We start from the raw sequence: 26963 nt of genomic DNA, 5'->3' as shown, positions 1-26963 counted from the left end.
GTATCTTCATTTCTTGCTGACTCATTTATTCATCGTTCACGCTTCGAACCTTCCCACAAACATTTCTACGCTCCGAACACCGAGAATCCACGTTCAAAACGATCCTCCCGCTTCTCCTTTCAATTTTCGTTTTACTCGAAATAAAGACGAGCAAGCCCCGCCCATTTGTCCCATAGATCGCTGCTGCTCGGTCGGTACGATCCGTCCCAGGGAGCCGACTTATCGACGCGATCTGGCTTACAGTAGAGAGCGTGATTAGGCAACATCAGATAAGCGTCGACAGGGGTCTTCGGTTTTCCTTTCAGTTGTGTGTAGCCTAACTCGTTATCAACATCGCCGTGACAAGCGAGCACCGTCAGGCACGACCGGTGATCTATGAGAAATGGGGCTCGGCGTGTTGCACATCGTCCTGTTCGCGATCGGAGCGGCGAACGCCGCGATCAACGAAGGTATAACACCGAAATCATCGACTCATGCATGTGTTGTGTGGTTGTCGTCGGCCCTCTGCGATCATCAACGAAACCATCGCCGGTCCCCGACGATAATGTCACCGATTTATTTCACCTGTACACGTCAATAAACGTCGTCGTTTCACCTGGAACGAGCATACTTATGATACTCGCTCATTCATTCCAATGGGAAACGTAAAACCGGCTGGGGATCCTTATCAGTTAGTCATTTCCATACACTCCAATTGCTAATCACCAGATTGCGGATGTTTATGCAGCTCCGCCGTTGCATACACGATTTTCAATCGTCTCTTAAACCGTCGTTTCTTGTATTCAAGTTTCACCTGCTGTCCGTCACGCGTGCGTCGTTCGCGTTTATTTAAATATCGCAGCTTGTCAAGTGTTTTAGGTTATGAGCCACGGACGCATATTTATCCGCAGTCTGTTTCGAATTGTCTGAATTTCCTTGAGCCGTTGCTCGTGCCGACGCTTCGTTGACACGAAGACCGGCCGCGCGGCTCGCGATAAAAGCCGCATATAGTTAACCCAGAGCTCTTCGTTACGCAGACACTAAACATTGGCGTAAATTAGCTATGGAGGAGCTACAGGAGGCTCTGTCTTATAAATGGAACGGGAACAAGGCGAAGAACGTAATCGTCTTCGTGGGCGACGGTATGAGCCCCGACACCATCACCGCCAGCAGGATCTACCTGGCTGGCGAGACCAGTTACCTCGCCTGGGAGAAATTCCCCCATATAGGAATACTGAAGGTTCCGAACGCTACAAATCTTCCATACTTTAACGATCGTCGCGATGCGAACACCGCCTCGTTCGAGATCCGCTATGTGAAATTTCAATATCTAACTTCATCCTCCAAAATTACTCCTCGCATTATGAGTCAGAAACTTTCCTAGGAATCCGATTATGCGACAGTTCTCGCAACGAGAGTTGCAGTCGTCATCAATCCCGTTATCGCTGCGAATTTTACGCGCATCTGCATAATGGTCTCTTTATTCTAATACCGGCACAGTAGAATATTCAACTGAATTCTCTTTCCAATCAACTTCGAAGAAAGAAGCGACGAATGTAGACAAACTCATTGTTTGCGTAAGATCCGCAGCCTGATAACGTTATCTACACTAACAAAGAGTCTCATTCTAATTCATGATCTTTGGAATTGAAAACTGTACATTTCGCGAGCTGTACGTATTTAACACTAGGTTTACGGAACGCGTCAATTTGACGCAGATTGAATTTTATAAACATTATTTGGTAAATGTTTCAATCGGTTTTCGTTGATTCAATTACACGAATATGAATCCTGATTGTCTATTTCTACATCTACAATTTGCAAAATCTAAATGAACGAATATCAACTTCCCCAGGAACAATAGAATAAACTGTACAATAAATGCCCGTAAACCCAGTGTTAAGAATCCACGTTAGATCGAAGAGTCGAATTATAATGATTCATCGTTGCGGCAGACGTACAACGTGAACAAACAGGTACCGGACTCGGCGTCCACCGCAACCGCTTTGTTCGGCGGCGTGAAAACGAATTACGAGGTGGTCGGGCTGAACGCGAATGTACCGCTCGGCGATTGTACTGCGAGCTTGAATACCGACCACCACGTGGACTCGATCATCTCGTGGGCGCAAGCCGCCGGTAAAGACACAGGTCAGCATCAAAGACACCGACGCCAGGTACGGAAGATGCGACGGCTGTCCACTGATTGATTTCCCGGAATTTACAGGATTCGTGACCACCACCAGGATCACACACGCTACTCCCGCGCCTTTGTATGCACACGCTGCCGACAGGAGGTGGGAATGCGAGTCTAGGATGCCTAAGAACGCCACCCAGTGCAAGGACATCGCGAGGCAGCTGGTGGAAGACCTTCCGGGGAAGAATATTAAGGCAAAATGCAATGTTCCGTTAGATACACTTTAACCCCTTGGCCTCTGATTTCTTTCTGAACTCTGATCGATACGGTCACTTTGTCATTAATAATTTATTGAAAAAAGAGAAAAATTCTAAACATATGTTATGCCTATATCTTCATTTAAGTATAATAGTTAATTACAGAGGAGTCATATTTACTTTGAATTCGAATGAACCGAGTAATATATGTATTTGCTGAATCATGTTGAAAGTCTTCATCACGAGTCTCACTCGTTGTTGTAGGACAAGGGGTTAACCCTTTGCACTCGAAAGCTTTTGAGGAAATATTCGGTTTGAAACTGATTTTGACAATAATTCACAGATAAATTAGGCAATAAAGTTATTTTATTTCAATGTTTCACATAGCAGTACAAAGTTTAATTTAAAATACTAAATATTCAACTTCTTGGTTTTGCTGTATCGAATAAAGTGGTGACTGAGTCGCCTCTCGAGTACAAAGGGTTAGAACAATTTTTAAAACGTTGACTGTTATGAAAAACAGCGTTTTAGGTATCACTTCTTTCTAGCAAAGATATATGGCAAGAATGATTAATTCTTTGATATGAAAATTCTTATATTGTGGTTATGTACGTTACGGAAAATTTGCATTCGAGATCAATTATCTTCCAAGTCATTTTCTTGTAATTTCAAAGCTTCGATCATCAGTGGCCGGAGCAGTCAAGGTGTTAATTAGCTTAGAGATGATTCAATTGTTATGCTTTAGGGGATTAAGTAGCTATCTAAAGACGCAGAAAGTTTAATCCTTAGATCAGAGGATTCCTTTAAATCAGACTACGAAGCTTTATCTTATCGATTGGAAACTATTGTAAAATTCGCGTGAATAATACTTTATTGTACAGGAATAGGAATATAGATTTTCCAAGACGGATACGACTCGAAAGTAGACTAAAGACACTTTTACGCATAGGTGATCATGGGAGGAGGTAGACAGATGATGAAGAGCAACGCGACGGGCACCGAGTTTGACCCCATAGACACCTGGGCTGGCGCTAGACAAGACGGGCGAAACTTGATCGAAGAATGGAAGAAGGATAAAGCGTCCAGGAAACTGTCGCACAGCGTTGTTGAGAACAACGAGCAGCTGCTCAAGCTGGACACTAAGAAAGTGGACTACGTGTTAGGGGTTTTCGCGAACGGCCACATCAGCATGGACTGGAACAGGGAGAAGGGTCCAAAAGGGCAACCGAGTCTCGAGCAGATGACGGTAGCCGCGTTGAAGATCTTGCAGAGATCGAAACACGGTTACTTGCTAGTGGTATTGATCCCCGATCGAAGAGAAGAATGATTTATCTTATAAGAAACTGCATGTAAGTTCATTTCCAGGTGGAAGGAGGACTCATCGATTTCGCTCATCACAGAGGCCACGCGGCACAGGCACTGTTAGAGACCGTCAGGTTCTCAGACGCTATAAACGCGACCTTGAAGATGATCAACACTGACGATACGCTGGTTATCGTAACCAGCGATCATACCCACTCGATGAGCTTCAACGGGTACAGCGATCGGGGCTCCAACATTCTAGGTATATTTAGCTTAGAGATCGTCCTTCCAGCATCGACACACTGATCTCTTAACCAGTTAACTGTGAAATTTAGTTGGAAAAACCTCTCGCTCCGCGCGCGATACAATCGAAAAATGGAACGTGTACTCGAACGCAGGACGAATGCACGTAGAGTATATTTTAACACTAGGTTTACGGAGTGCGTCGATTTGACGCATACTGAATTTATAAACATTATTTGGCAAACGTTTATGTCGGTTTTGGTTGATGCAGTTACAAGAATTTTAAATCCCTAATTTCCAAGATCTAAATGGTCGAACATCAATTTTTCTAGGGACAATAGAATAAACTGGACAATAAACGTCCGTAAACCTAGTGTTAACCGTTTGGATGCTAAACAACTTTTGTGGATATTTGCCAAAAATGAAGTGATTGGGTATATGCAAAAAAATTGATAAGAATACTTATCTAATGAGATCACAAGTATTGTGTTATCACAAAAAAAATATCAAAAAATAACGTTTATTCAAATAAAGTTACTTTGATTTATTTCTTGAGGAATATAGTAAGAAAATTATAATTGATACTGATAAACAGAAGCTCCCCCGCGCTCTCAATTTTGGCACAACACAAGAGCGCTATAACGCTCAGGACTCAAACGGTTAATGATAGATGAAAGCGAAACAAAGGAAAATTACATGTTTATGTGAGAAAATAAAGAATTCATCGCTGAAAGAATTGGTATCGTGTCAAGCTCTACGATGACGTGTATACTCGTCAAACACAGTTAACTGGTCAACACTAGAACTACCAAATGGGTCAAAATGACCCATTCCTTGATTTTTCCGATTACTGAAGAGGTACGAGTATCTCTGAGAAATTACAGAAACCGATCAAGTAATACCTGAAATTTACGACAACGTCGACTGTCCTCGAAGTAAATTGACGACGAATCATTGCAGGAATCGCTCAGAAATCGAAAACCGATCATATCCCGTACACGACGCTGACTTACAGCACCGGAGGCCCGAACAATACCGCGTATATCGTGGACAAGAACAATACCCGGAGGAAAGACCCTAGCAAGGAGAACACGACAGCGTTCACGTACAGCCAGCAAGCGGGCATTGTGACGGATGAGGCTTATCATGGCGGCGGTGACGTAGCCGTGTATGCAATAGGTATTTACGAAGTATATACACGAACAATGACTCAACCGAGTTCGGTTGATCACGATAATTATCTGTCGAACGTTCATTGCGTAGGCCCCATGGCGCATCTCTTCCACAGCGTGCACGAGCAGAGCTACGTCGCGCAGGTGATATCCCACGTGGCTGACATAAAGCTGAAGCAGACGAACGCCGGGACAATTGTCGGTTACAGCGTGTTGACGCTGGTCTCTTTGCATTGCTGCCTGATGCTCGCAGCTAGACAGATATAGACGAAACGCTGAACACGAACAGCTCCGGACGATTGGCTAGACTTGCTCTGGTTCCGATCGAAAAGAATTTCTTCCTAAATGATATTCACTTTCCTTGGTGTGTAGGGAACTAGGTAACTTGGTGTATGCATGATGTGTAATCTTTAGACCTACTTAGGACTGTCCGTTGCTAGCGGAGTTTGAGTAGCTAAAGCTTCACCTGTCGGAAGTCTGAGATCTTAGTGTCCTTAGAAAATTGATCTTACGCTAATTAGAGTATTACGTATTATGAACAGTTGACTTTAGTATTATGTAACGAGATCTCGTGCGGTCACTGGAACCACGCGATGATCGTGGGATATCAGGAATGACGGAAATCTCTGATTGGAGATGATGGAGGAGAATGGGTTAATGAGCGTGATCGGTTGCTGTTCGGCAATTATCTCGGGAGGAATGACTGGATCGTTATTGGACACGGGTGATAGGTTAATTTCGGTAATTTTTGTGACGCTCGATGATCTTGCCAAGAGAATTCCTCCGTTTCCGGTGTTACACGGGCTAACCTGCGGGTACAAGCAGTATTGATTAAAGACGACGTTTCGTTGTAATTAACGTATATTTAAAAAAGAAGTTTGACGATGTTACACATGTATCCTTATCGTACTTAAGTAAGTGGGACATCAAGTGGCCGTTAAAAATACAACTTGGCTCCACTTCATCACAGATTAGCCTAACTCGTTCAGTGGACGCACCAAGTCCTCTTCTAAATGGCGGTCGAAAGACTCTGTGTACGCGTGTGTGTATGAACGTGTGTGTGTTTGTGTGAATGCACGTGAGTAAATGTGTAAGTGTGAATGACATACAGAGAATAATCCTCTTCTCGCGTTTTCGTATATCTATATATTTATAATATATATAATATATATTTCCTCTTTTATCCCTACGCGCGCGATTTCTATCTTTCACTCGTCCCTATTCATTATGTACAAAGAAAAAGAGAAAAAGGAAAACAACGGGGGGTGGGGTGGGGAGGGAGGGGAAAAACAAGTTTTTTTAAAAACAAATTCTCAGTCTTCTGCTGCAGAGGATTGGTCGTTGCCGCGACCTCGTTTAGACAACTCCCTGGAGATTGCTGTTCCGCGTGTCCTCGGATAATTGCGATTCTCGGGGTTCAGCTTTACTTCCTAGCGAAATAAAGGTAGAAACCGAACGTTCGACATTACAACTGGTCTACTGGTTGCAGGGGGAACGTGTACGATTATGGGAACCCGTTCGTCTCGTCTGTTTCCACCGTAGAAGCTATCCTCGCAGTCGCGTCCGCGCATCCTCTCCTATCCTCTAAAACGTGTTGCTACGACCCGACGCGCGATTCGCAAAGAAAAACAAAAAGAAACAAGGAAGAACGGAAAAGAACCGAAGAACGTTGGAACCCGCAGGAACTGACAGGTCGTCTCTCGCGCAATTCATTCCAGACCCTCGATATCAGAAAATTCGAACGTCGACTCGCTAATATCGTGACTAGACCGACGATGTTTATGCATTCGCGTGCTCGGAAGTTGATTCAGCGGAATTCGAATCGATTACGCATCGTTCCCGCAGTCAATGAATTTCAGGGGAGCGATACGAGTGAAATAACCTTGACGTTTCGAACTTCGACGATGTTCCTGCGCTTTCCGCTGCATAAAGATCCGCGATCCGATTGCGAGTACCTCGCTTCATTGCGCAAGAGGCCTCGGCCGGTAACCTAACTACGAAGCTATCGAGAAACGGATGACGATGGCTAGCTCTAGAAATTGTCTATCGTTCGCGAGCGTCCTACCGGTCAACTGTAGCCTGCTTTCCGAAGAGAACGAGGATAATGTGTAATTCTATTAACGCTGCGATCTACTTTAATTATTCAAGACATCTCAACAATCCTTAAACTACCGTCAACCTGCCGCGAACTCATTAACGTGAGAATTCTAATTCTCTTTTACCCAGCTCCCAATCTCTGAAAACCTCCGAATCCAAGATTTCAGCTCCACTCTACAAAGAACAACAAAACTCCCTGCAATACCCTATTGTCCAGTACCCCAAGATCCTCTCCGAATGAATATTCCATCTCTCTAAAACTCGAATACCTCAACGTCTTATATAAACTCTTACATTCCTCTCGCGAATAGCAGACTACAGTGAGCCTAGAACATCAGAAGATACTCCGAAATACTATAGTCGAATCGGCCGGCTACACGATTTATCTGATCGATCGCGATCATCAAGTGCATGATCACAGCGCTTTGTCCTTCTTGTGTTTGGCGGTCCTGGGCGTGCTCTCGTAGAACATTATCTTCAGCGAGATGCAGCCGAGGAACAGCAGTGCTGACGTTAAGAAGATGAATCCCGGTGTGTACTTGCCAACTACCATTATGCTGAACAGTCCTATCAACTGGCAGAACAGCACAAGCGGCGCCAGGTAGATGGCTAACGTTAGGTACAACGAACAGCTTTGCTTGGGTTTCCTTCGCACGACCCTCTGGAACTTCACTGGAGGCTTCGGAACGTCGTCGGTCTGCGTGGTCTGCTTCGATTGGAAGTCATCGGACTGGATGCCGCGGAGAAGGCTGTGTCGGAGTTGCTGGTAAATGTGGAAGACTCTGGCCACGATCACTCGCAGTAGCTGGCCCAGGCAAACGTGAACCTTCCTCGGGATCGGGTGAGACTTGGAGTTGTCCACCGAGTAGAGGAGATACGGGAACAGGTTGAGATTCTGACAGCAATGGCGGATCCTCTGCATCGACGCGTGACGAAACAGCAATGGCGGCCCGCTGTTGCTGCCGTCTGCGAAATAAATTTTTCCGGTTTTTTCATTCGTTTTCGTATTATTCGCGTGTCGGAAACACTGGTTATCGCGGGGGTTACGTCACTCGGTAGTGACGAGGTTATCGGTTGAATGGAACTCCCACCTTTTAGGATGTTCGAGACACGACGAACAAGAGTCTCTTTGCGAACGACGTCCTCTGACTCCATTATGCCGGACACGTTCGACATGCTGTCGGTTTGCGTGTGGTGATATCGAGACTCGGTTGCTGATGGTTCTTTGTTGGTGTTCCTGGGATTGTTCAGGCTCTGTCCTGGATGTGCGGTGGCTATTGATTCCTTCTGAAAACAGAGGTTTATCTTTTAGAATAATCGGACGGTGACTCATTTGGCGATAGCCTGAGGTTTTCGGGAATGAAAGGTTGATATTTCATCAGTTACTTCTGTTGTTAATTGAATTTCGCTTGTTTGTTTCTTGAAAACATGCTGGGTGATACGCAATCTTTCTTTTTTTAGTGTTCCAGACGAGAAAAGTAACTTAGCGTACGCGATCGTTTACCCGTCGTTCCTTCTCAGAAATAATTTCAATTGGATTTCTCGACACGGATGTTCAAGGCACAACGAAGGAAATAATTTTATATATTCAGTATTCCACGACTTAACTCTATTAACAAACACACCCTCGTTCTCCCAAGGATCGACAAACTCAAGCATACAATCAGCAACTCGGAGAGAAACTGCATCCACTATGAAGACCTACCGGAATCAGTGCAGGGGCATTGATGATTTCGAGGACGACGAAGAAGCGTTTCGATCAGCACTGAACACAGACTAACTTTCACGTTCGACGAAGCTCCGTAGAAAAAAAGGAAATGAAAAGAAAAAGAACCAGCACGATAGCCCGGGCGACCCGAGATTAACACTCGAACGGCGCCTCGCTTTCGGTCGAATCTCGAGCTGTATAGCGCGAATCGAGCCGTGTATTCAAATAGTCTTCACCTCTAACAAGTCAAACTCTCTGTTTAACTCTACGAGTCTCTAGAAACCACTGGTACATTTGAAAACCGACGAACAACTACCGAATAACCAGAAGATCACGGAAACTGCTGTCTTTCTGCGATTACTAGAGAGTTTATCAAGATTCCAAGCGAATCGAGCCATGCATTCAAATAGTCCTCACCTCTGAGAAGTCAAACTCTCTTTTTAACTGTAAGAATCTTCAGAAACCACTGGTACGATTGACAACCGACGAACAACTAAAGAATAACCAGAAGATCACGGAAACTGCTGTCTTTCTGCGACAACTAGAGCGTTTATCAAGATTCCAAGCGAATCAAGATCGCGTGTACGCGAGATGCACCGTTTCCCAGTGACAAGACCTTTATGACACGCTCACGACCGGTCCGGCTGATAGTAATATACTCGCGACGAGTGTCCCCGTGTCCCCGCTGATCAACGCGAATTATAGTAACATCGTTTAGAGGAGATGCTACGCAGAGCTCGAGGGGGACTGGTCTCTAGCACGCCGCAGCCATGTGCGCGGTGGCGGGTCAGGTGGAACAGGAATAGCAAACTTCCCGGGAAGCCCAAGACTATACGATCGAGCGGATTCCGACGAGCCTTTGCCGCAAGAAACGTCGAAGAACCCTTCAGCCTTATTTGATCAATCGCCGAGACGACGGACCTGTCTCCGCTGGCAATTAAACCCGTCTAAGGGACGCGGTTTCTGGAAAACGCGGTAAAAACGAGCTGGAGCATGAGGCCTTCGTTCTAGCCAATATCCTTCGATCTGGATTGCTGGTGATTGTAGCCATTGCTGGCTTTATTTGGTATATCCTGTTTTTCCGCGATCAGGTTTGATGCTTCGCGAGGTCTTCGATGAATCTGTCGAGTGAATCGCGATGGTTTTGGGTGGTGGATGCGGAATTTGACATTGACTTTGGTAGGATTTAGATAGATTACTTTGAAAGTTAGATGATTACTCAGATATGTAGATGATTACTCAGAAATTTAGATGGTTACTCAAATATTTGAATCATTATTACGAGATTTAGATCATTACTCCAAAATTGTTAAATCTCTTTCGCGCTATTATTCACAATACTGATACTAGTCTCGAAATACAATATTTCTAGTATGTTAAAAGTTCTTTATATGGTTACTCAAATATTTGAATCATTACTCCAAAATTGTTGAATGTCTTTCGCGCTATTATTCACAATACTGATACTAGTCTCGAAATACAATATTTCTAGTATGTTAAAAGTTCTTAAAGGCAAACTACAATAGATAATTGCTTTCAACCGTTAATAACAGGTAGATATCAATACACAATATCTTGTAACAGTATACCAAAGAAATCTGTCCTTTAACTCAACCAAACAATCGATTCGCCCTATCAAAAACACTCGTCCTGACATTCCCAACTACGCAAATCATTTCCAGAAAACAACAGAGTGTCTACCTCGGCTCTGTTATTAAAACAATCAGGGCAAAGAAGTAGCCCCAAAAAACGATCATCACAACGTCGAAACGGTACAAAGTTCGTCAGACACGGATCGCCCTGAACTCATAATAATCGACGAACCCGTTGCCCGCGTATAATCGAAACCACGTGCGATCGAATGGTATAATTATTCAAATAACAAGAAACCAATACAAAATTCTCTTCCTCCAATTTCTTACTGAACCTTCCAAACACTTTCAAAAACTCTCGTCCCAAATAACAACAAATTATCATACATACTTCTTTTCCATAGTATCTTTGTCAAACTTTTAACGCTAGATTCACGAAACCCATCAATTTAATATTAACCCTTTGCACTCCAGAGGTTCCTCTAAGTCACCAAATAATTCGACACAGCAAAACTATAAACTTTGATATTTAATATTAAACTTTGTACAATGCATCAATGTACGAAATATTGAAAGAAAATAGAATGCAAAAGGTTAAATTCCTTAAACATTATTCCTTAACAATTGAAACCAATCTTCGTCAGTGCAATTATACGAATACTCAATTTTCTCGAAACCCTAATTTATCAATCCGTCGACAATTCGGATATCGAATGTCTCAAACATTATTTCCAAACAGTTCGAACCAATTTTAACCCTTTGCAGGTGACTCTCAGTCATTTGATTCGATATAACAAAATTACAAAGTGTTGTATATAATATTAAGTTTCGTATAACGCATCCATACGTGAAATATTCATATAAAATAGCTCTGTTTCTTAATTCACGTATGTTCTCTCATTACTTCCTTTCGAATAGTGTCGTCTCATAGGAACGTATCGAATGTCTAGCGAAAAGCTTCCGAGTGCAAGGGTTAATTAGTGCAATCATACAAACGCACATTACAACTCTATTCTCGAAACACTAATTCCCATCAACAAACATCCACCCTTCGACTATCAATAAAGCAAACTACGAAACAAAAATTCACGAATCTGCCGTTAACACGTTGACTGCCACGAAAATTTCGAATGCTTCGTGTAACATATTCTATCATAACAAAGGCAAATGGTATTAGAAATAATTATTAATGACTTAGTATTACGTGTTACACTATCATCTATCTGTTTGTGTTACTAAGTATTTCCATTCGACATCAGTTTTCTTATTGTAATTGTATTTAAACAATTTTGAAGCTCCGGTCACCGGAGACCAGTGAACCTTAACCCTTAGCACTCCAGGTTGTTTTGTAATCTATCAGCAACTAATTCTTATAGTGTCCCTAGCGAAAATTAGAAATATAATATTTCTTCGATCTTTTATCTTCCTTAGTACAAAATTCGGATATGTGGAAAATCGAATAATTTTAGGGTAGTTTCTTCAACCCTTTACGAATGTCGACATTTCGAGATCAAATTTCCATATTTGGAAAAGTAAGTCGCAAACAAATAATTCAATTACTCAAACAACAAGGGATCAGTGTATAATTTCCTTTCTTTCTATTATTTAAGCAATAGGGATTATTATCAATGTTTCACTTGGGTTTTCAATGATTATTTGTTATCTATGATTAATGCAGGCTGTTTCCTTTTATTTGGTAGATTGAGAATTGTATTAGAGTGTTTATTGGATTGTTATTTATTATCTTGATGTATAGAGGCGTAAGTGATTTGATATTGAGTGATACTTATGGGTTTGAGGGAAATGATTTTGTATTAACCCCTTGTGGACGAACGTCGACATTTCGATGAAGTGTTCAGATTTGGAAGAGCGAGTCAACGAATGATTTAATTAATGGAACAGCAAGAGAGCACATAGGTTCGTTTTTTCCTATTAATTAAGCAATCCATATATAATTTAACTTCATCTACCGTAGGTTTCGTATATTTCGAAGAACCTCCGTCCGCAAAGGGATTCATTAAAATATTCAATATTACAACTGATGCAAATATTCGAGCCTACAGAGTTCAAAGAGCTAAACAATATCCCCACCTATAAACCCCAAACATCCGCTCCATCCCCCGTCGCAAATTCAAAAGGTGCAGTCAACCGAAACGCGCAAACCGCCGCAGAAACTTCTCGATCGATCCGTTGTCCCCGCGGCTGTCGTCGAGCGATCGCCGTCGCGTTGACGGTAAACATTGAAGGGGTTGCATTGAAAAAAACTGAAGCGGAGTGCGCGCCGGTTAATGGGACGGAAGCGCGGCGGCGCGTCTGCCGTGTGGGTCCATCATCGGGCCAATTGACTGTGGTCGTGTGCTGCGCACGGGATCCACGGGATGGGATTTAATTTCGTACCGGAAAGTTCCACGATGTTGACTCACCTTGGCCGGGTATTTACGCGAACGGTGGACAGGGACCCGGTGTAAGCGGTCATATAAAATCTCCCTCCCTTTCGCGCCGCTTCTCTTCTTTTTCCTCTCTTCCTCTTCTGTTGCTAACCCGGTCCACTTGGTCTAACTATACTTCTTGTAGAGATTGAAAACGATTGGGAACTCGCGGAATATGCCCATCCTTCGGTGAACTTCGGATCAACGGATTACTTCTCCACGGGTTCGACGGGACGCGGCGAGCTGCAACTGCGTGTCTGGAGCTGGTGTTCCAGCGATCGGTTCCGGGCAACACACAAACAACGACTGGAGGAAACAGCGAGCCGGCGCCGGAACGTTCGACGCGAACTAGTCGAGTGGCGACCTCACGGCGGTCACCGCGAAGCAACGGAGAACAGTCCATTGGTCGCTTAACCGGGGATACAGGGGTAGCGCCGCCAATTGCAGCGCTAAGAATCAGCCCGGTGTTCCCTTGTGCGCTTGTTTTCGGAAATTTTGGTTTATGGGTTACTGGACTTCAACGGTTCGAATTGATGTTTGGAAATTCGGTTGGGGAATGGTGGATTTCATGGAGAATTGGAAATTCGAAATATGGTTTTTGGGGTTTGGAAATGGGATTATTGTTTGATAGGAGATGTTTATCGGAATACATTGTGTGAGATACTTGTTACTTGGTGACTAAGTTATTACTATTACGGAGGTTTATTTATTTTGAGAATATAATTAGATTAGACGCACGATGCTTTTCCATTAGTGAATTAATATTCATAGTGTACTTGTTACTAAAGTTAGTTGTACAGAAGGTTTTGGAAAGTCTCAGACTTAACACTTGCGCTGGAAAGGTGACTTGGGAGTTTGATATTTAACCCCTTGCACTTGAAAGTTTTTCACTTGAAGTATTCTGTACTTTCTAATTAGATGTAGACAAAATTTTTTAAAATGAATTTAACAAGAAATACATAAATTAGGTACCAAAGCTATTTTCTTTCAGTATTTCACGTATTGATGCAGTATACAAAGGTTAATGGTAAATAGAAAAATTTATAATTTTGCTGTATCAAATCATCTGGCGACTAAAAGTCGCCTCTCGAGTGCAAAGAGTTATCATTAATCTTTATATGATCAGTATGTGGGATATAGAAATGAAACGGATTTGTTCTTCAATTCACGTGGAATTTAAGTAAGTTTCCGAAAATATCGTTCCTATGTCGTCAGAAAATGTAGAATACTTAGTGAAAAACTGTCCAGTGCAAATAGAAGATAGAATATTAACCCTTAGCACTCCAGGTTATTTTGTAATCTATCAGCAACTGCGACTAATTTTTATAGTGTTCTTCAATCTTTATTATTAATAACATTTCTTCGATCTTTTATTTTCCTTCTTAGTACAACATTTGGATATGCGGAAAATCTAATAATTTTAGAGTAGTTTCTTTAAGATTCATTAAAATGTTTAATATCATAATTGGTGCATTATTGGAACCTACAGAGTTCAAAGGGTTAATAGAAAATAAATTGTTAATAGAAAAAGCAGAAATCAGCAGTTTTCGATAGAAAAAGTACGTGAATTGTCGATTGGTCTCTAAGGACTACAGTTGAGAACTGTACTGTTTGAAGAGCGCAAAAGGGTTTAGTAACGAGTACGAGGGGCCGGTCACGTAGGTTAGCACGAGGGCACCTCGTGATCTTTCGAAACACCAGGCCCTTCCACGACCTCGATACGCAGCGGCTGGCTATGGAACGAACGGACGCCATGCGCAACGTGGGAAGGGAATAGGTTGGTGGGGGTGGCCGATGGTATTGACGCGGCCTTGGAACTGGGATTTCGAAGGGTTCTCATGCGGGCGGAGGTTCTGTGGGATTGTTTTGATACTCAGATTAGACTTTCATGTGTTGTCCGACGAATTAGAGCTCGTCAAAATTATGAATCATTGAGAAAGCTTTGTTAATGCAACTGAAAATGAATAATTAAGGTTTGTATAGAGACTGATTGATTTTGAGCTTCTTCAGGTTGGTTTCTAATGTGTTATGTGACGCATTAAAGCTGTTCGAAATTGTGATTCATTGAGAAAGTTTTGTTATTGCAACTGAAAATGAATAATTAAGGTATTATATAGAGACTGATTGATTTTAAGTTTCTTCAGATTGGTTTCTAATGTGTTGTCTGATAAATTAGAGTTTGTCGAAATCATGTATCATTGAGAAAGCTTTGCCAATGCAACAGAAAGCGAATAATTAAGTTATTCTATAAAGATTGATTACCCTTAATCTTCCCGTAGATCCAAGAAAATTCTGTTCAAAGGCTACATCAAAGCAATAGGAATTCGAAAGTATATATAGATCCCCCAAACCACAGACACAGCGTTTGCTCTAGCAAAATGGAAGCTCTTCTATAAATACGCTCTCGATTTTTTACCAATTATCATGGCACAAGATTTACAAAGATCCATAGTCTATTAACAGGTACAAAACCATCCCACCGAAAAAGATTCACCCTAAAATTCTATAAAACCTCACAGTTCTTCGTTATCATTTTTCTAAAACATCCAGCACACATCAAGCTAACAATATCCGGATTCTACCTTCGAGCGTATAATCGCTGTCGAGTCCGCCATTGTCGCGCGCAAGGGACAAAGGGAAAAAAGAGTCCGTTAGGGGTTGATGAGGATTTACCTGCAGGCGTTTCGCGCGGGAAAGAACGTACAAAGACGAAACCTCGGGTTTTTCGTTGGATAGAACAACAGGAGAACGATTCCTAAGCAAACTGGATCGAATTAAGCGTGCGTCAACGATGAAAACGTGCGTTGAATTCGATACCACCGGGGAGAAACGTGCTCGCAGTGTCGAATTTGTCGGTGCCGGCGCGTTCGAGCGCGCGTACCGCCGTAGGTGAAGGCTACGACGTCGATTACAACGCGCAGAATCTTAATTTCTGGGAGTATCAGCGTCTGGGACGGGTCCAAGGTTCGCCAAACGAGAAAAAGGAATGCGACACTTATCGAGAATATCGGGATAAAGCGATTCGCGCGGCCTTGCGCAGTGTCGGCGTCGTTTAACTCCGCTATCTCGGGAATTGCGCGTGAGCGTCGGCACGTGCGTCAGGTGTTTCGCTCGAATAAACGTCACTTTCCTCGAGGAAGCCGGGTTGTTGATGAAAAAACGCCTAAAATGATCTTCGCGAATGGTTTTCCCCAGGGAGAACGAAAGCGCGCGGCTCTGACTGACGCTCGAAGTGGATCATTTCGATAAAAAAAGCCTCCGGCCAGGAAATCTTTTATCTACCGTTAACGATCGACGAACGTGAATCATTCGGAAACCGGATTCGTCGATTCCGTAAATAATTAAAGGCACACGAAGGTGCAAGCAATTGAAATTCGATGAATATTCTTGTTACGAAACGACGTCGAGCCGTTGACAGGCTAATATCGGTGAATTTGCAAGTTTTTCTGCAGTATTGAAGCATGCACGCGAACGCGGCGTGTTAATGAGAAGGTGTTTGGTCAAAGTTTAGAGGCTTTTGTTCCATTTTCAACGCGTATCTTCTTAAGATCTCTTATTTGCGTATGAAACGTCGTGAAAAATCGTTTGATCATCAGGTAGTTTTATTGATTTGTTAATCAGGATATTTATACGCCATCCTGTGCTTACATAATATTTCATCCTCGAGCTAAAGGCGTTCGTCTTTACCTATAGACATTGTAAAATATTCAGATACTTGGTAACGTTGGGATATTTTTAACTACGATTAGGTGATGTTTGTTGAGGCCCGCGGTGGGTTAGTAAAATTCGTCGAGTATTTCATCGAAATTAGCCGATGGCGAATGGCCCGGCGATTAACTCGTCTTTCATGGTGAATTGCCGTGGGTACCCTTCTCAGTCGTACGAAATATTACGTGGTTTATGACACGGGTACCTTGGAAATAGTGGAAACTGCGGATTTAATCTGCACGAGACAAAGTGGCCAAACGACCATTTGCCGGATAAAATTCAATAACTTGAACGATACGAGTTATAGAAAGAAATGCTTCAGACAAAAGTTGTAAGGTATAGAGTTAAGCATATGGTGGTTATATTTGTTGTTACATTATGTGGATGTTACGAAGTTTTTTCAATGACAATGGATACTTTGCGTTCCAATGCCAACGTTATATAAATAGAGAAACTGAATTGATCTGCACAAAGTTGTTATTTTTCGAATGAAAAGCATTTTGTATAGCAGGGACTACGTAGCACACATTGGTAGCCTTCAATTTTCGTTATGTCAGTGGTGAATGTAGGGATTTTGTCCATATGCTGTACTGTGCGACGGTCCGCAGCAGATGACGTGTCGGATTAACGACCCTAAGCTTCTCAATGTTTCATCCGTGCCATAAAACAGGCTCCACGAAAAGGTAACAGTAGTCAAAAGAATCGTTCCATTGCCTCCATTACAACAAATTAATCCCTAGATGATTCTACAAAATTTACTGTCTAAAACTGTAAGGATCTGGGATGACTAGATACAATGCTGTAATATTAGGGGTTTATTCGATGTCTCTCAATTTTCAGGCTTAGTCTTGGAAACCATGAACGCTGCCAAGAGAGATATAAAATAGACAACTGTAAACGCAAAGACTTTAGTTTAATCCCTTATGGAAGATCTTTGAAATATACAAAACATTCCACTTACATAACTGTTTAAGTAATAGGAAAAAAGGATAATGGATTCTATAAATCTAGCGTTAAAAACTTGATAAAGATACTATAAAGAAGACAAACATGTGTACTAACTTCTTAGTGTTTGTAACGAGGATTTTTTAACACTACGATTTTTTAACTACTAAGAACGTAGCTATCGAGATCTCAATTGACTCATGATTCAATTTGCATATTAGTAAACTAATTCCTTTAGTAATTTCGCGGAGAAGTATCTGTTATCTTTTTAACGCATTCAGTGCCACGTGTACCATATATGGTACATGCCAATTTCTGTAAGAAAATATTTTTAAGGGACACATGGTCACGGATGGTGGTATGCGTTATAAAGCAGAGAAAACATAAAGGAATAATATAAAAAAAATAAAAGTTAATAAAAACTTGAATATAAATTAATATTTTATAGTGTTAACCAGTTAAGTGTGGAATTTACTTTGAAAAATCTGTCATTGTGCACACAATGAAATCAAATAATGAAGTGTACACTTGTTAAACGTAGGCCAAATGCACTTAAAATATATCCTAACGAAAAACTAAAGCGAAACGAAGAAGAATTACATGTTTGTCTCGAAAAATAAATAATCCATCGTTGAAAAAATTTGCATCATTAAAAGTTCTAAGATGACGTGTATACTCGTCAAACACATTTAACTGGTTAAAGTGTCCTGAAAGTTCAGTAGAGGTAGCTAAATTATATGTAGACTCTTAGATATTGACCGAAAGAAAACAGTCGATTATAGTATACCGATTACAGTATATTAACTAACTCCATTATTAACACTAGAACTACCGTACCCGTCAAAATGACTGGTTTCGATTTTTTTGTTTAGCAACTATTGATATCTTCGAAGCATTGAATATTCGAAATGATCTTGAAAACAAATAGCTTCGCTTGAATATTATATTTAAGATTTGAAGAAACTGCAGATAATTTATTGTTCAGTTTTTCTATTTCGCAATTATTGATATCTTCGAAGCATTAAATATTCGAAATGATTCAGAAAATGAATAGTTTCATTTGAGTACTATAATGAATGCCCGAAGAAACTGAAAATAATCTATTGTTACAATTTTCATAGGAATTGCATATTAATCGTATTAAATGCTCGGTAGTTCTAGTGTCAAACAGCACAATATTAATCAACGAAACAACATCGTCTCAATTCCAGCAGTAGTGAACCGATCAACGATGCTCGCGCGGGTTCGATAAAATGATGATTACGTAACGATTCATTGATCCCCGTTGTAGTGCATGCACCCACAGACCCAGACAACACAGCGACAAAACGAAAGTGGCAAGGGAATCTTCTCTCGTAACGCAAACGGGCATCCTCGCGCAGCCGGAGCATGATGTCAGCGCGTGGACTCGCGGAAAATCGGCGAGACAACGCAATCGTCTAATTTCCTGCGAAGAAATCGCGATGGACGTTGGTCCAGACAGTGATTAGCGGTTCCGCTGATACCTCGGCTTGTCTTATCGCGGTTTTCTCGGCGAGGATGTGGGCAAACCGAGGGACCAGACGTCAATAGCCCCTCCAGTCGGCCGGTTAGCGATCCGCACGCTGACATTTCTGTTTCCCGTCCCTTTTTCCCCTGTTTTCGCCAACCCCGCCGCTTCCGGTCGGGTGCATCGCACCTGCATCCTGCCCCGTGCACGCCGACGACGCGTGATTTGATCCGACTTTGTAGCTAACACGAGCGAGGAACGAATTTAATTACGACCGACGATCGTGTTCGCTTGGAACCCGACATGAAAATTCATGACAAGTTTCGCTGCACTTTATATGCACTTTTTCGTTTATTCGGCTGTCGATGGAATGGCGGTGTCACCTTGAGATCGGTGAGTCATGGTAGAGTTTGTATGTGATTCTTGTGAAGTTGAGACTTGTTCGTACTTCTTTTACACGGTGGTTTTTAACGAAGCTCGCGTGCGGTTGAAACTGTTTTCTTAACTAGTTAACTGTTGAATTTAATTGAAAGAACTTCTGAGTATAAATGAACTATGAACTAATAGAGTATATTAAATATTGTTATATTATTATATTGATATTATTGAAATAGAGTAGAGTATATTTTAATAGAAGATCAAAGCGAAACAAAGAATTACATGTTTATGTGAAAAAACGCAGTTAACTGGTTAATAAAGGGGAAACTAGAAAATCGAAATTCTTCGATTTTCTTGTATCTTATGTATCCGACAACATTCGATTCGTTATGTACGTTATTAAGACAATGAACGTTTAGGTTTGTGTGAATAATGGTATCACCTGTATGTGGATGACGTGTAGTCAGTATTGAATGAGTTACAAATGAGTCTCGTGGAAGCAAATGCAATTAGGTTGATTTTTTGATACTTTCTGATTTCTGTAAATTTTAGTGGAATAATATTGTTTTTAGTTATTAACACTACAACCTCTGATTCCTTCTTTTTGTAATTATTAAAAAGATGGACAACTCTCTAAGAAACTATCAAAGCTTCAACAGATACACTCTTAGAGTTTCTATACAGAACTTTCAAAAAGTCAAAGTAACTGCTCGATAGTGTTAACCCTTTGCACTCCGTAAGTGCCTGTCAGTCGCCAATTGATTTAACACAGCAAAATTATAGAGTTTGATATTTAATACTAAACTTTGTACAATGCATCGACATGTGAAATATTAAAATAAAACAGCCTCTCTCTTTAATTTATATACGATTTCTCGTTAAGTCAGTTTGAAAGAATGTCGTTGGTATTTCATTAGAAAGTGTTGAGTATTTCTAATGAACAACTTCTGGAGTGCAAAGGGTTAAAGGATTTACTCGTGCCATATTTCTAGATGAAAAAGTAATTCTTTCTGCTTCTGAATACGTCGTATAATAATTCAATCCTAAAAACCATTAATTTTCTCAATTTTTATACTCTGTACTTAACCTATCTACCGATCGACTCGCAATTAGTCTACAAATTGAGTCACATTTCAATTTTATTACACATTTCTAAATGCATTAGCCTATATGTTCCAACACCTTCCAAGTGTAAATCAAGGAAAGGATCCAGGAAGTATCGGGGAATGTTGAAAAATCCAATCTTTCTGAGTTCGATTGCGGGTCCGAAGTCCACGGCGAATCAAATCGCCGGTCCCGTTAACGTATTTAACTTCTAGGACTTCTGCGAGCACTATTATGTTTGCTCGCGTCCCGCGAGAGCGAAGAACTTTGGCTCTGTTTGCGTTGGCTAGTCACGAGACTCGTCCTCCGCGGCAAACAAACACAACCTGCGCGAAATTCAACGCGCATTCGGCGGTGAGTATGCGAGTAACATTTCTTTCGGCCATTTACGTACCAATTAACCGTCCCATTCTCGTGACAATCAATTTACGTCACTCCCCCATTGTAAACCAATTACATCACACGGGATTTCTACCTCATTCTTACGTTACCTATATCATCCAACCTTTCACGAACCGTTCAACTCACTGCGCTCTCTAAAAAACGTCACTCTTACCATCATTACGTCATTTCTCGGGACCAGCGAGTTACAAGGGTTCTCCTGCTCTCGAAAGTTTTTCGCTAGGAATATTCAATATTTTCTAATAAGATGGAAATGAAGTTTGTCACGATTCGATGATTTATATATAAATTAAGGAACTGTTCCATTTCAATATTTCATGTAGTGTGTTATATAAATCTTAACCTTTTAATTAATAAAGTTTAATCATATATCTTTTCGAACGCTACGCCACAGTCGCAATTCTTTCTCTATCATTAATAGCTGTGTACGTTGCAATCTAATCTAACGTAATTGCACAACGGAGGATTTTGTTAGTCTCGCTAGATATTAAATGTTAAACTATATCAAATTTAATGCTTACTGTTATATTAAATATTAAACGACACTAAATTCAATATTCAATAATTACATAATACTTAAATTACATTAACACTAGATTTATAGATATTGGTTCTGCACTTCATTCTATTGTTCCTAGAAAATCACGTGTTCGTCTATATAAATCGAAAATTGTAGTTTAAAATTGCACGAAGCAAAATCGACGAAAGCTGTAACTAAACAATATTTGAAAAATTCAGTACCCGTCAAATTGACGGTAAATCTAGCGTTAAATATCAAATCTCCAACAATCACGTGTCAAGTGCAAACGGTTAAGCATTCGAACAACATCCCAAGAAAAAGTTTCCAAAAAAACACTTACCTCGAGGTAACGAGTCTCTGGCTGAACCATTCGCCAAAGCGACGTCGATCTAACTCGGTCGAGTCGAAAAACTAAATGCTCGTTTTCAATAGGTTTCGCTAGTTCGAAATCCGACCGTGAAATATCCTCGTCCGGTGAACCGGGTCAAGGATCGTGTCCCGTTGTCGGTTGACAATGGCGTCTCCGCGGAAGATCGGTGTCGCGGATTCGGGTCGCGCGTCGATCGCTGGGCAAAATACGGATTGCCTAATTGGAACGCGCACGCCGTACAGTCTGCGAGCCGGCGAGCAAAAGCTGCTGGACTGCCGATAGGACCGGTCGCCGGAGACTAAACAAGAAGATCCGCGTCGCGCGATAAAACTCCGAGCGGGAATATCGCGGGTACCGGCCCCGCCATCATCTGCGACCTGCTGTTACGTATGCAAACGGGAAAAAACAGGCGTCGTCGTTTCGCCGTTAGTCATCGAGGCGGTTATTCGGCGGGATTAATACGCGTTGTTATCGTGTCACTCGTTTCGGGCGGTTGTTACGCAACTTTCGATGACTTTGGAGACCTGCCGGGTAGATGATCTAGTAGCAGCGATGGAATGAAGAGGGGATGAAGGATCGTTGTTGGGTATCGACGATGAGTATGGTTGGAAGTAGAATTGTGATTGTTTTGGACGCGATTGGATGAAATTGTCATCGGTTGGAAAGGGATGATATTTAGCGTAATTGAAGAAATATTAATTGCAGTCGGCTGGGAAGAGAATATTTACTGTAATTGAAAGAATATTAATTGTAGTTGATTGAGAAGAAATTATATTTAGTGAAATTGAAGAAATGTTAATTGTAGTCGGCTGAGGAGACATGATATTTATTGTAATTGGAGGAATATTAATTGTAGTTGATTGAGAAGAAATTATATTTAGTGAAATTGAAGAAATGTTAATTGTAGTCGGCTGAGGAGACAATATTTACTGTAATTGAAAGAATAATAATTGTAGTTGATTGAGAAGAAATAATATTTAGGGTAATTGAAGAAATGTTAATTGTAGTTGGTTGGGGAGGCAATATTTACTGTAATTGAAAGAATATTAATTGTAGTTGATTGGCAAGAAATATTTAGTGTAATTGAAGAAATGTTAATTGTAGTCGATTGGAAATAAATGATATTTACTGTAATTGGGGAAATATTAATTGCAGTCGATTGGGAAGAAATAATATTTTCTATTGTTGAAAGAATATTAATTGTAATCGGTTGATAGGAAATATTGTTTACTGTAATTGGAAGAATATTAATTGTAGTCGATTGGGAAGAAGTGATATTTACTTTAATTGAAGAAATATTAATTGTAGTTGATTGGAAAGAAATGATATTTACTATAATTGAAAGAATATTAATTATAGTTTATTAAAAAAGGAAAAGGGAATCTGGATCTCTATAACGATGCTTATGAAACAAGTTAATATAGTTATTCATTACGAATTGACTTGTTTACTTATTGTCTTAGTTGAGTAAAAGCTGATTCAATATTCTATTATGGAAACCAACAATTCTGTTCACTATGGCAGCATTTTGGTGTCTTGTCGTAGAATGTTTTTTGAGGATTTAGAATGATGGATCTTGGTTTTGTGTAGGTATTTGTTGTTTAAGATTTAAATTCTTATTTTCAATAAGCTAATGTATTCATATATAAATTAATTAAATATCTACTTTCACCGCTACGTTAAAATTGTTTTCACTGCAAAACTGTTTCGCGACGAGCAGCAGAATTTTACTTCCACGAACGTCGAGCTGCGATGGAATTTGTAGACGGAGCGATTGCGATTTTTCCGTGTTCGCTGATAAGCCTGATTAATACGTTTATTTGTGTTTCCTCCCCACTCGATCGAACTACGATATATTCTGGTCAATTTCTTCCGACTATCTATCGTCATTTTTCCACTGTTCAATGATAAATCTATTTTAAAATAAATACTTCTTCAACTGCTAGATTATCGAGTTGAATTGTTATTGTGTACGAAGATAGAATATTTTTCTATCGATATAGAATGGAAGCAGTGGAGAAATGCGAAGATATATCCTGGTCAGTTTCTTCCATCTATCGCCATTCTTCCACTGTTCGGTGATAAATGCACTTCTTTTAAATAAATACTTCTTCAACTGCTAGATTATCGAGCTGAATTGTTATTGTATACAAAGATAGAATATTTTTATATCGATATCGAATAGAAACATAGTACAGAGATGCAAAAGTGTTGCGAAGCAGTAGTGGAATCTGCTTGAACGCTTCTTCTCGAAGGTACGACCGTTTCAATTGACGTGCCAGTCGATAGAATAATTGATAAGCGAGTTGGTAGTTGCGTTAATGCTCGCAATCTCGTACGCACAAGGCTATTGTCTGCATTTGGCGAACTGCATGCATAATTCCGATTGTTGCTGCAGGAAATTTGTAGGCACAGTCTCATGGCACTTCAATCCTTAGCGAAGACTCTAATGAATTGAATTCAAATCGAAACTGTAAATATTGTAATCGAATGAAATTGAAGTTACAACTGCGAAGATCGAGTATGAAGTGTAAATTACATGCAAATGATTGAATGTAAATTGAAATTGAAGTTCGCGCGATAAAGTGTTGTATCCTATTGGAATATTGATGATCCAATTGAAACCTGTAAACCGACCACGAAATTCATACGAAAGCTGACACGTTTAAATTTCAGAGTATCATATTATCATTCTTAACACGAATGCCATACGATTTCATCGAAATACACAAAATGGAAAGAATTTAACCCGTTGCACTCGCCAATCCACTTGACACAGCGCAATTGTAAAGTTTAGTATTAAATATGTAAAATATTATTAATATTAAACATGTAAATATGTGAAAATTGAAAAAAATAGTTTTGTTCCTCATTGTACGAGCGATTTCTCATCAAGTCAATTTCAGAAAATGTCTGATTAGAAAACACAAGAGACAAAGGAGCATAGGAATGTTTCTAAACAGTCTTTATTTAGAGCGTTTTATATTAACAAGGGCATTACAGTAGTTTTTTTTAAGTCGTCGAAAACGAAAGCGTGCGCTGTGTTTTGTCATCTTAAATAGAACGGTTCTTGCGTCATTATTTTGGCACGTGTTGAGCCGCTGATACTCAAACCGATGTTGCCTGCGGAAAAGAATGTTATCGCGTGTTTAATTAATTGCGTTGTTGCTATTTTCCTGTCATCCAACCAACCACTAAACCTCGACACGTTGTCGCATTAACACTAGAACTACTAAACAATAAGACTGAGCTATTCATAATTTTGTTATAAAAATTAAGGAAACAGATTCCTTAGGATTCTAAGAACTAATTACTGCCCTTGCACAAATGCAATTTAATTTAAAATCTCCCACGAAAGTACCTTATAATCTCAATAACGCCGAAATAAGTATCTCGGCGTCGGCCATCTTGTCGCGTCCGGTAGTTCTCGTGTCAACAGACTTCAAATGAAAATAAGAAAACTCCTGATCATTGCATTTAAATTCTTCGATTTGATCCGATACATCACACCAGATAATTCATTCTGTTTTCTTGTCATTTATCCCGTGAATGTTCATACGTTAATTACTCGTAATAAAAAAGGAAAGCCTTCCGACCTCTATACCAAGGAACGATACCGTGTAAATATAGGTTCAAACAAATAATTAGAAGAACCTCGAGCAATCTCGTGACTCATTTTACATACAGGTAAGTGTATACTCAGAAATAATTATATTTATACGTGATAGACGTTTTTAATCGACTCATCCTTTCCAGGTAATTTCAATTTGTCGACTGATAAATAGCTGCGGATCAAGTTGAATAGGGCAAAACGATTAAAGGAAGAAATCAAATGTCCTGCCTTGTGAATCATGGTATACAAGTTTATATATATACGAGGGTTTCATTCATACATTTAATTTTTCTCATTGTTTTAACGATAAATCTCGCCTCGGACGTTTCTTTCAACTTCCCTCTCGCGTTTCAAAGCCGCAGAAACATCTATTCCCGCGTACAGAAATTTTCCCTGGTTCTCCTTTGGTTCACACATTCGCAAACAGGTCGACGAACGCTGGCGACACACGCGTCGCCGTCCGCAGAGCAGATTTTTTCCGATTATTTATTGCTCGGTTTGCTCCACACGATCTCTCGCGGTCGTGTGCGCTTGTTTCGAAACCAGACGTTCCTGTTATCAAATCGATGGAAACGGCTTACACAGATAATGAGAATCGGGTTCCCGGTATGTAACTGATTCGTAACAACACGATGGAAGAACGTTTATGGAAACATGGAGCGCGGCGCGCTCGGGTCTCGTTGATATACGTAGATCAGATCTGTGGGCTTATTGTTTCTATCTATTTATTCGGTGCGAGACGAGGAATGTGGTTTTTGGTGGAATGTGTGGTTTTATTAAAAAATGAGTAACTATCAACCTAATTAATTAGGTAACTAACTACCAGACGAGTTAGAATGACCCATTTTCGATACCTTCTTCTATAATCAGTGGAGAGGTATAAATGCTTCTTTAATAAATCGTTAAAGAAGCTGATTCAGTGATATCTGCAATGAAATATAAGCTAATTGAAATCTTAATAAATGCACAGTTACGAGTTTTGTAAAAAAATTTGGAAATGTCAGTTTAACCCTTAGCTTACGAACATTTTGGCATCAAATATTCATATTAGCAACACTAAGTTGCAAACAAATGATTTAATTACTAAAACAGCAGGAGATCAGTGCTTGGTAGTTCTAGTGTTGAGTTTCGGCTACGATTGCGTCTTGGTAATGTAATTAAATTTGCGATCTTCAATTGTTTAAGAACTGTTTAACACGTTGCGCGCCGGTACTGCGATAATTAGGGATTTATGTTTATCAAAAGGTTTAAAAAGTTCTCTACAAACATTTCTCTAATGTTACGCAGAGTTTGGGGTGTTTAAAAATTATTATATTATCATTTCATCATCAGTTAACGTTCCTCGAAGAACCCTTATTTTCACCTAATTTATCTTACATATCTTTATTCATTCACACATGTTTTAATAAACAATATTATTAAATTATTAATACATATAATTTATAATAAATTATTAATGTATATATAATATTATTAAATTAATAAAGAGTATTATTAAAATAATGGAACATTACGCTGTTA

The 26963-nt window shown here is 40.3% G+C and overlaps 2 protein-coding genes across 7 annotated transcripts; one reads left to right on the top strand and one right to left on the bottom strand.

Annotated features, from left to right (window-relative positions):
• The first annotated feature begins 242 nt into the window (after positions 1-242).
• On the top strand, positions 243-6270 carry LOC116427050 (alkaline phosphatase). Its single transcript, XM_031976932.2, has 8 exons — positions 243-449; positions 1017-1219; positions 1935-2127; positions 2204-2367; positions 3320-3667; positions 3736-3934; positions 4876-5094; positions 5179-6270. The coding sequence occupies exons 1-8, from the start codon at positions 383-385 to the stop codon at positions 5352-5354; spliced, it is 1569 nt and encodes a 522-aa protein (XP_031832792.1). The 5' UTR covers positions 243-382; the 3' UTR covers positions 5355-6270.
• Positions 5931-22314, bottom strand: LOC116427052 (uncharacterized). 6 transcript variants are annotated; one of them, XM_031976936.2, is made up of 3 exons: positions 21800-22314; positions 8276-8468; positions 5931-8150 (listed from the first exon to the last, which is right to left on the bottom strand). In XM_031976936.2, the coding sequence occupies exons 1-3, from the start codon at positions 21827-21829 to the stop codon at positions 7600-7602; spliced, it is 774 nt and encodes a 257-aa protein (XP_031832796.1). In that variant the 5' UTR covers positions 21830-22314; the 3' UTR covers positions 5931-7599. The 6 variants fall into 6 exon arrangements, with proteins under 6 accessions (XP_031832796.1, XP_031832795.1, XP_031832801.1 ...); XM_031976935.2 differs by having other exon boundaries at positions 8276-8471; positions 21800-22311; XM_031976941.2 differs by lacking the exon at positions 21800-22314 and adding an exon at positions 12908-13277.
• Positions 22315-26963: the final 4649 nt, after the last annotated feature.

The sequence above is a fragment of the Nomia melanderi genome, chromosome 14 (genome assembly GCF_051020985.1).
Source record: "Nomia melanderi isolate GNS246 chromosome 14, iyNomMela1, whole genome shotgun sequence".
In the NCBI taxonomy this organism is placed as follows: domain Eukaryota; kingdom Metazoa; phylum Arthropoda; class Insecta; order Hymenoptera; family Halictidae; genus Nomia; species Nomia melanderi.
The sequence above is the reverse complement of the archived record's forward strand: the minus strand, read 5'-3'. Positions and strand labels throughout refer to the sequence as shown.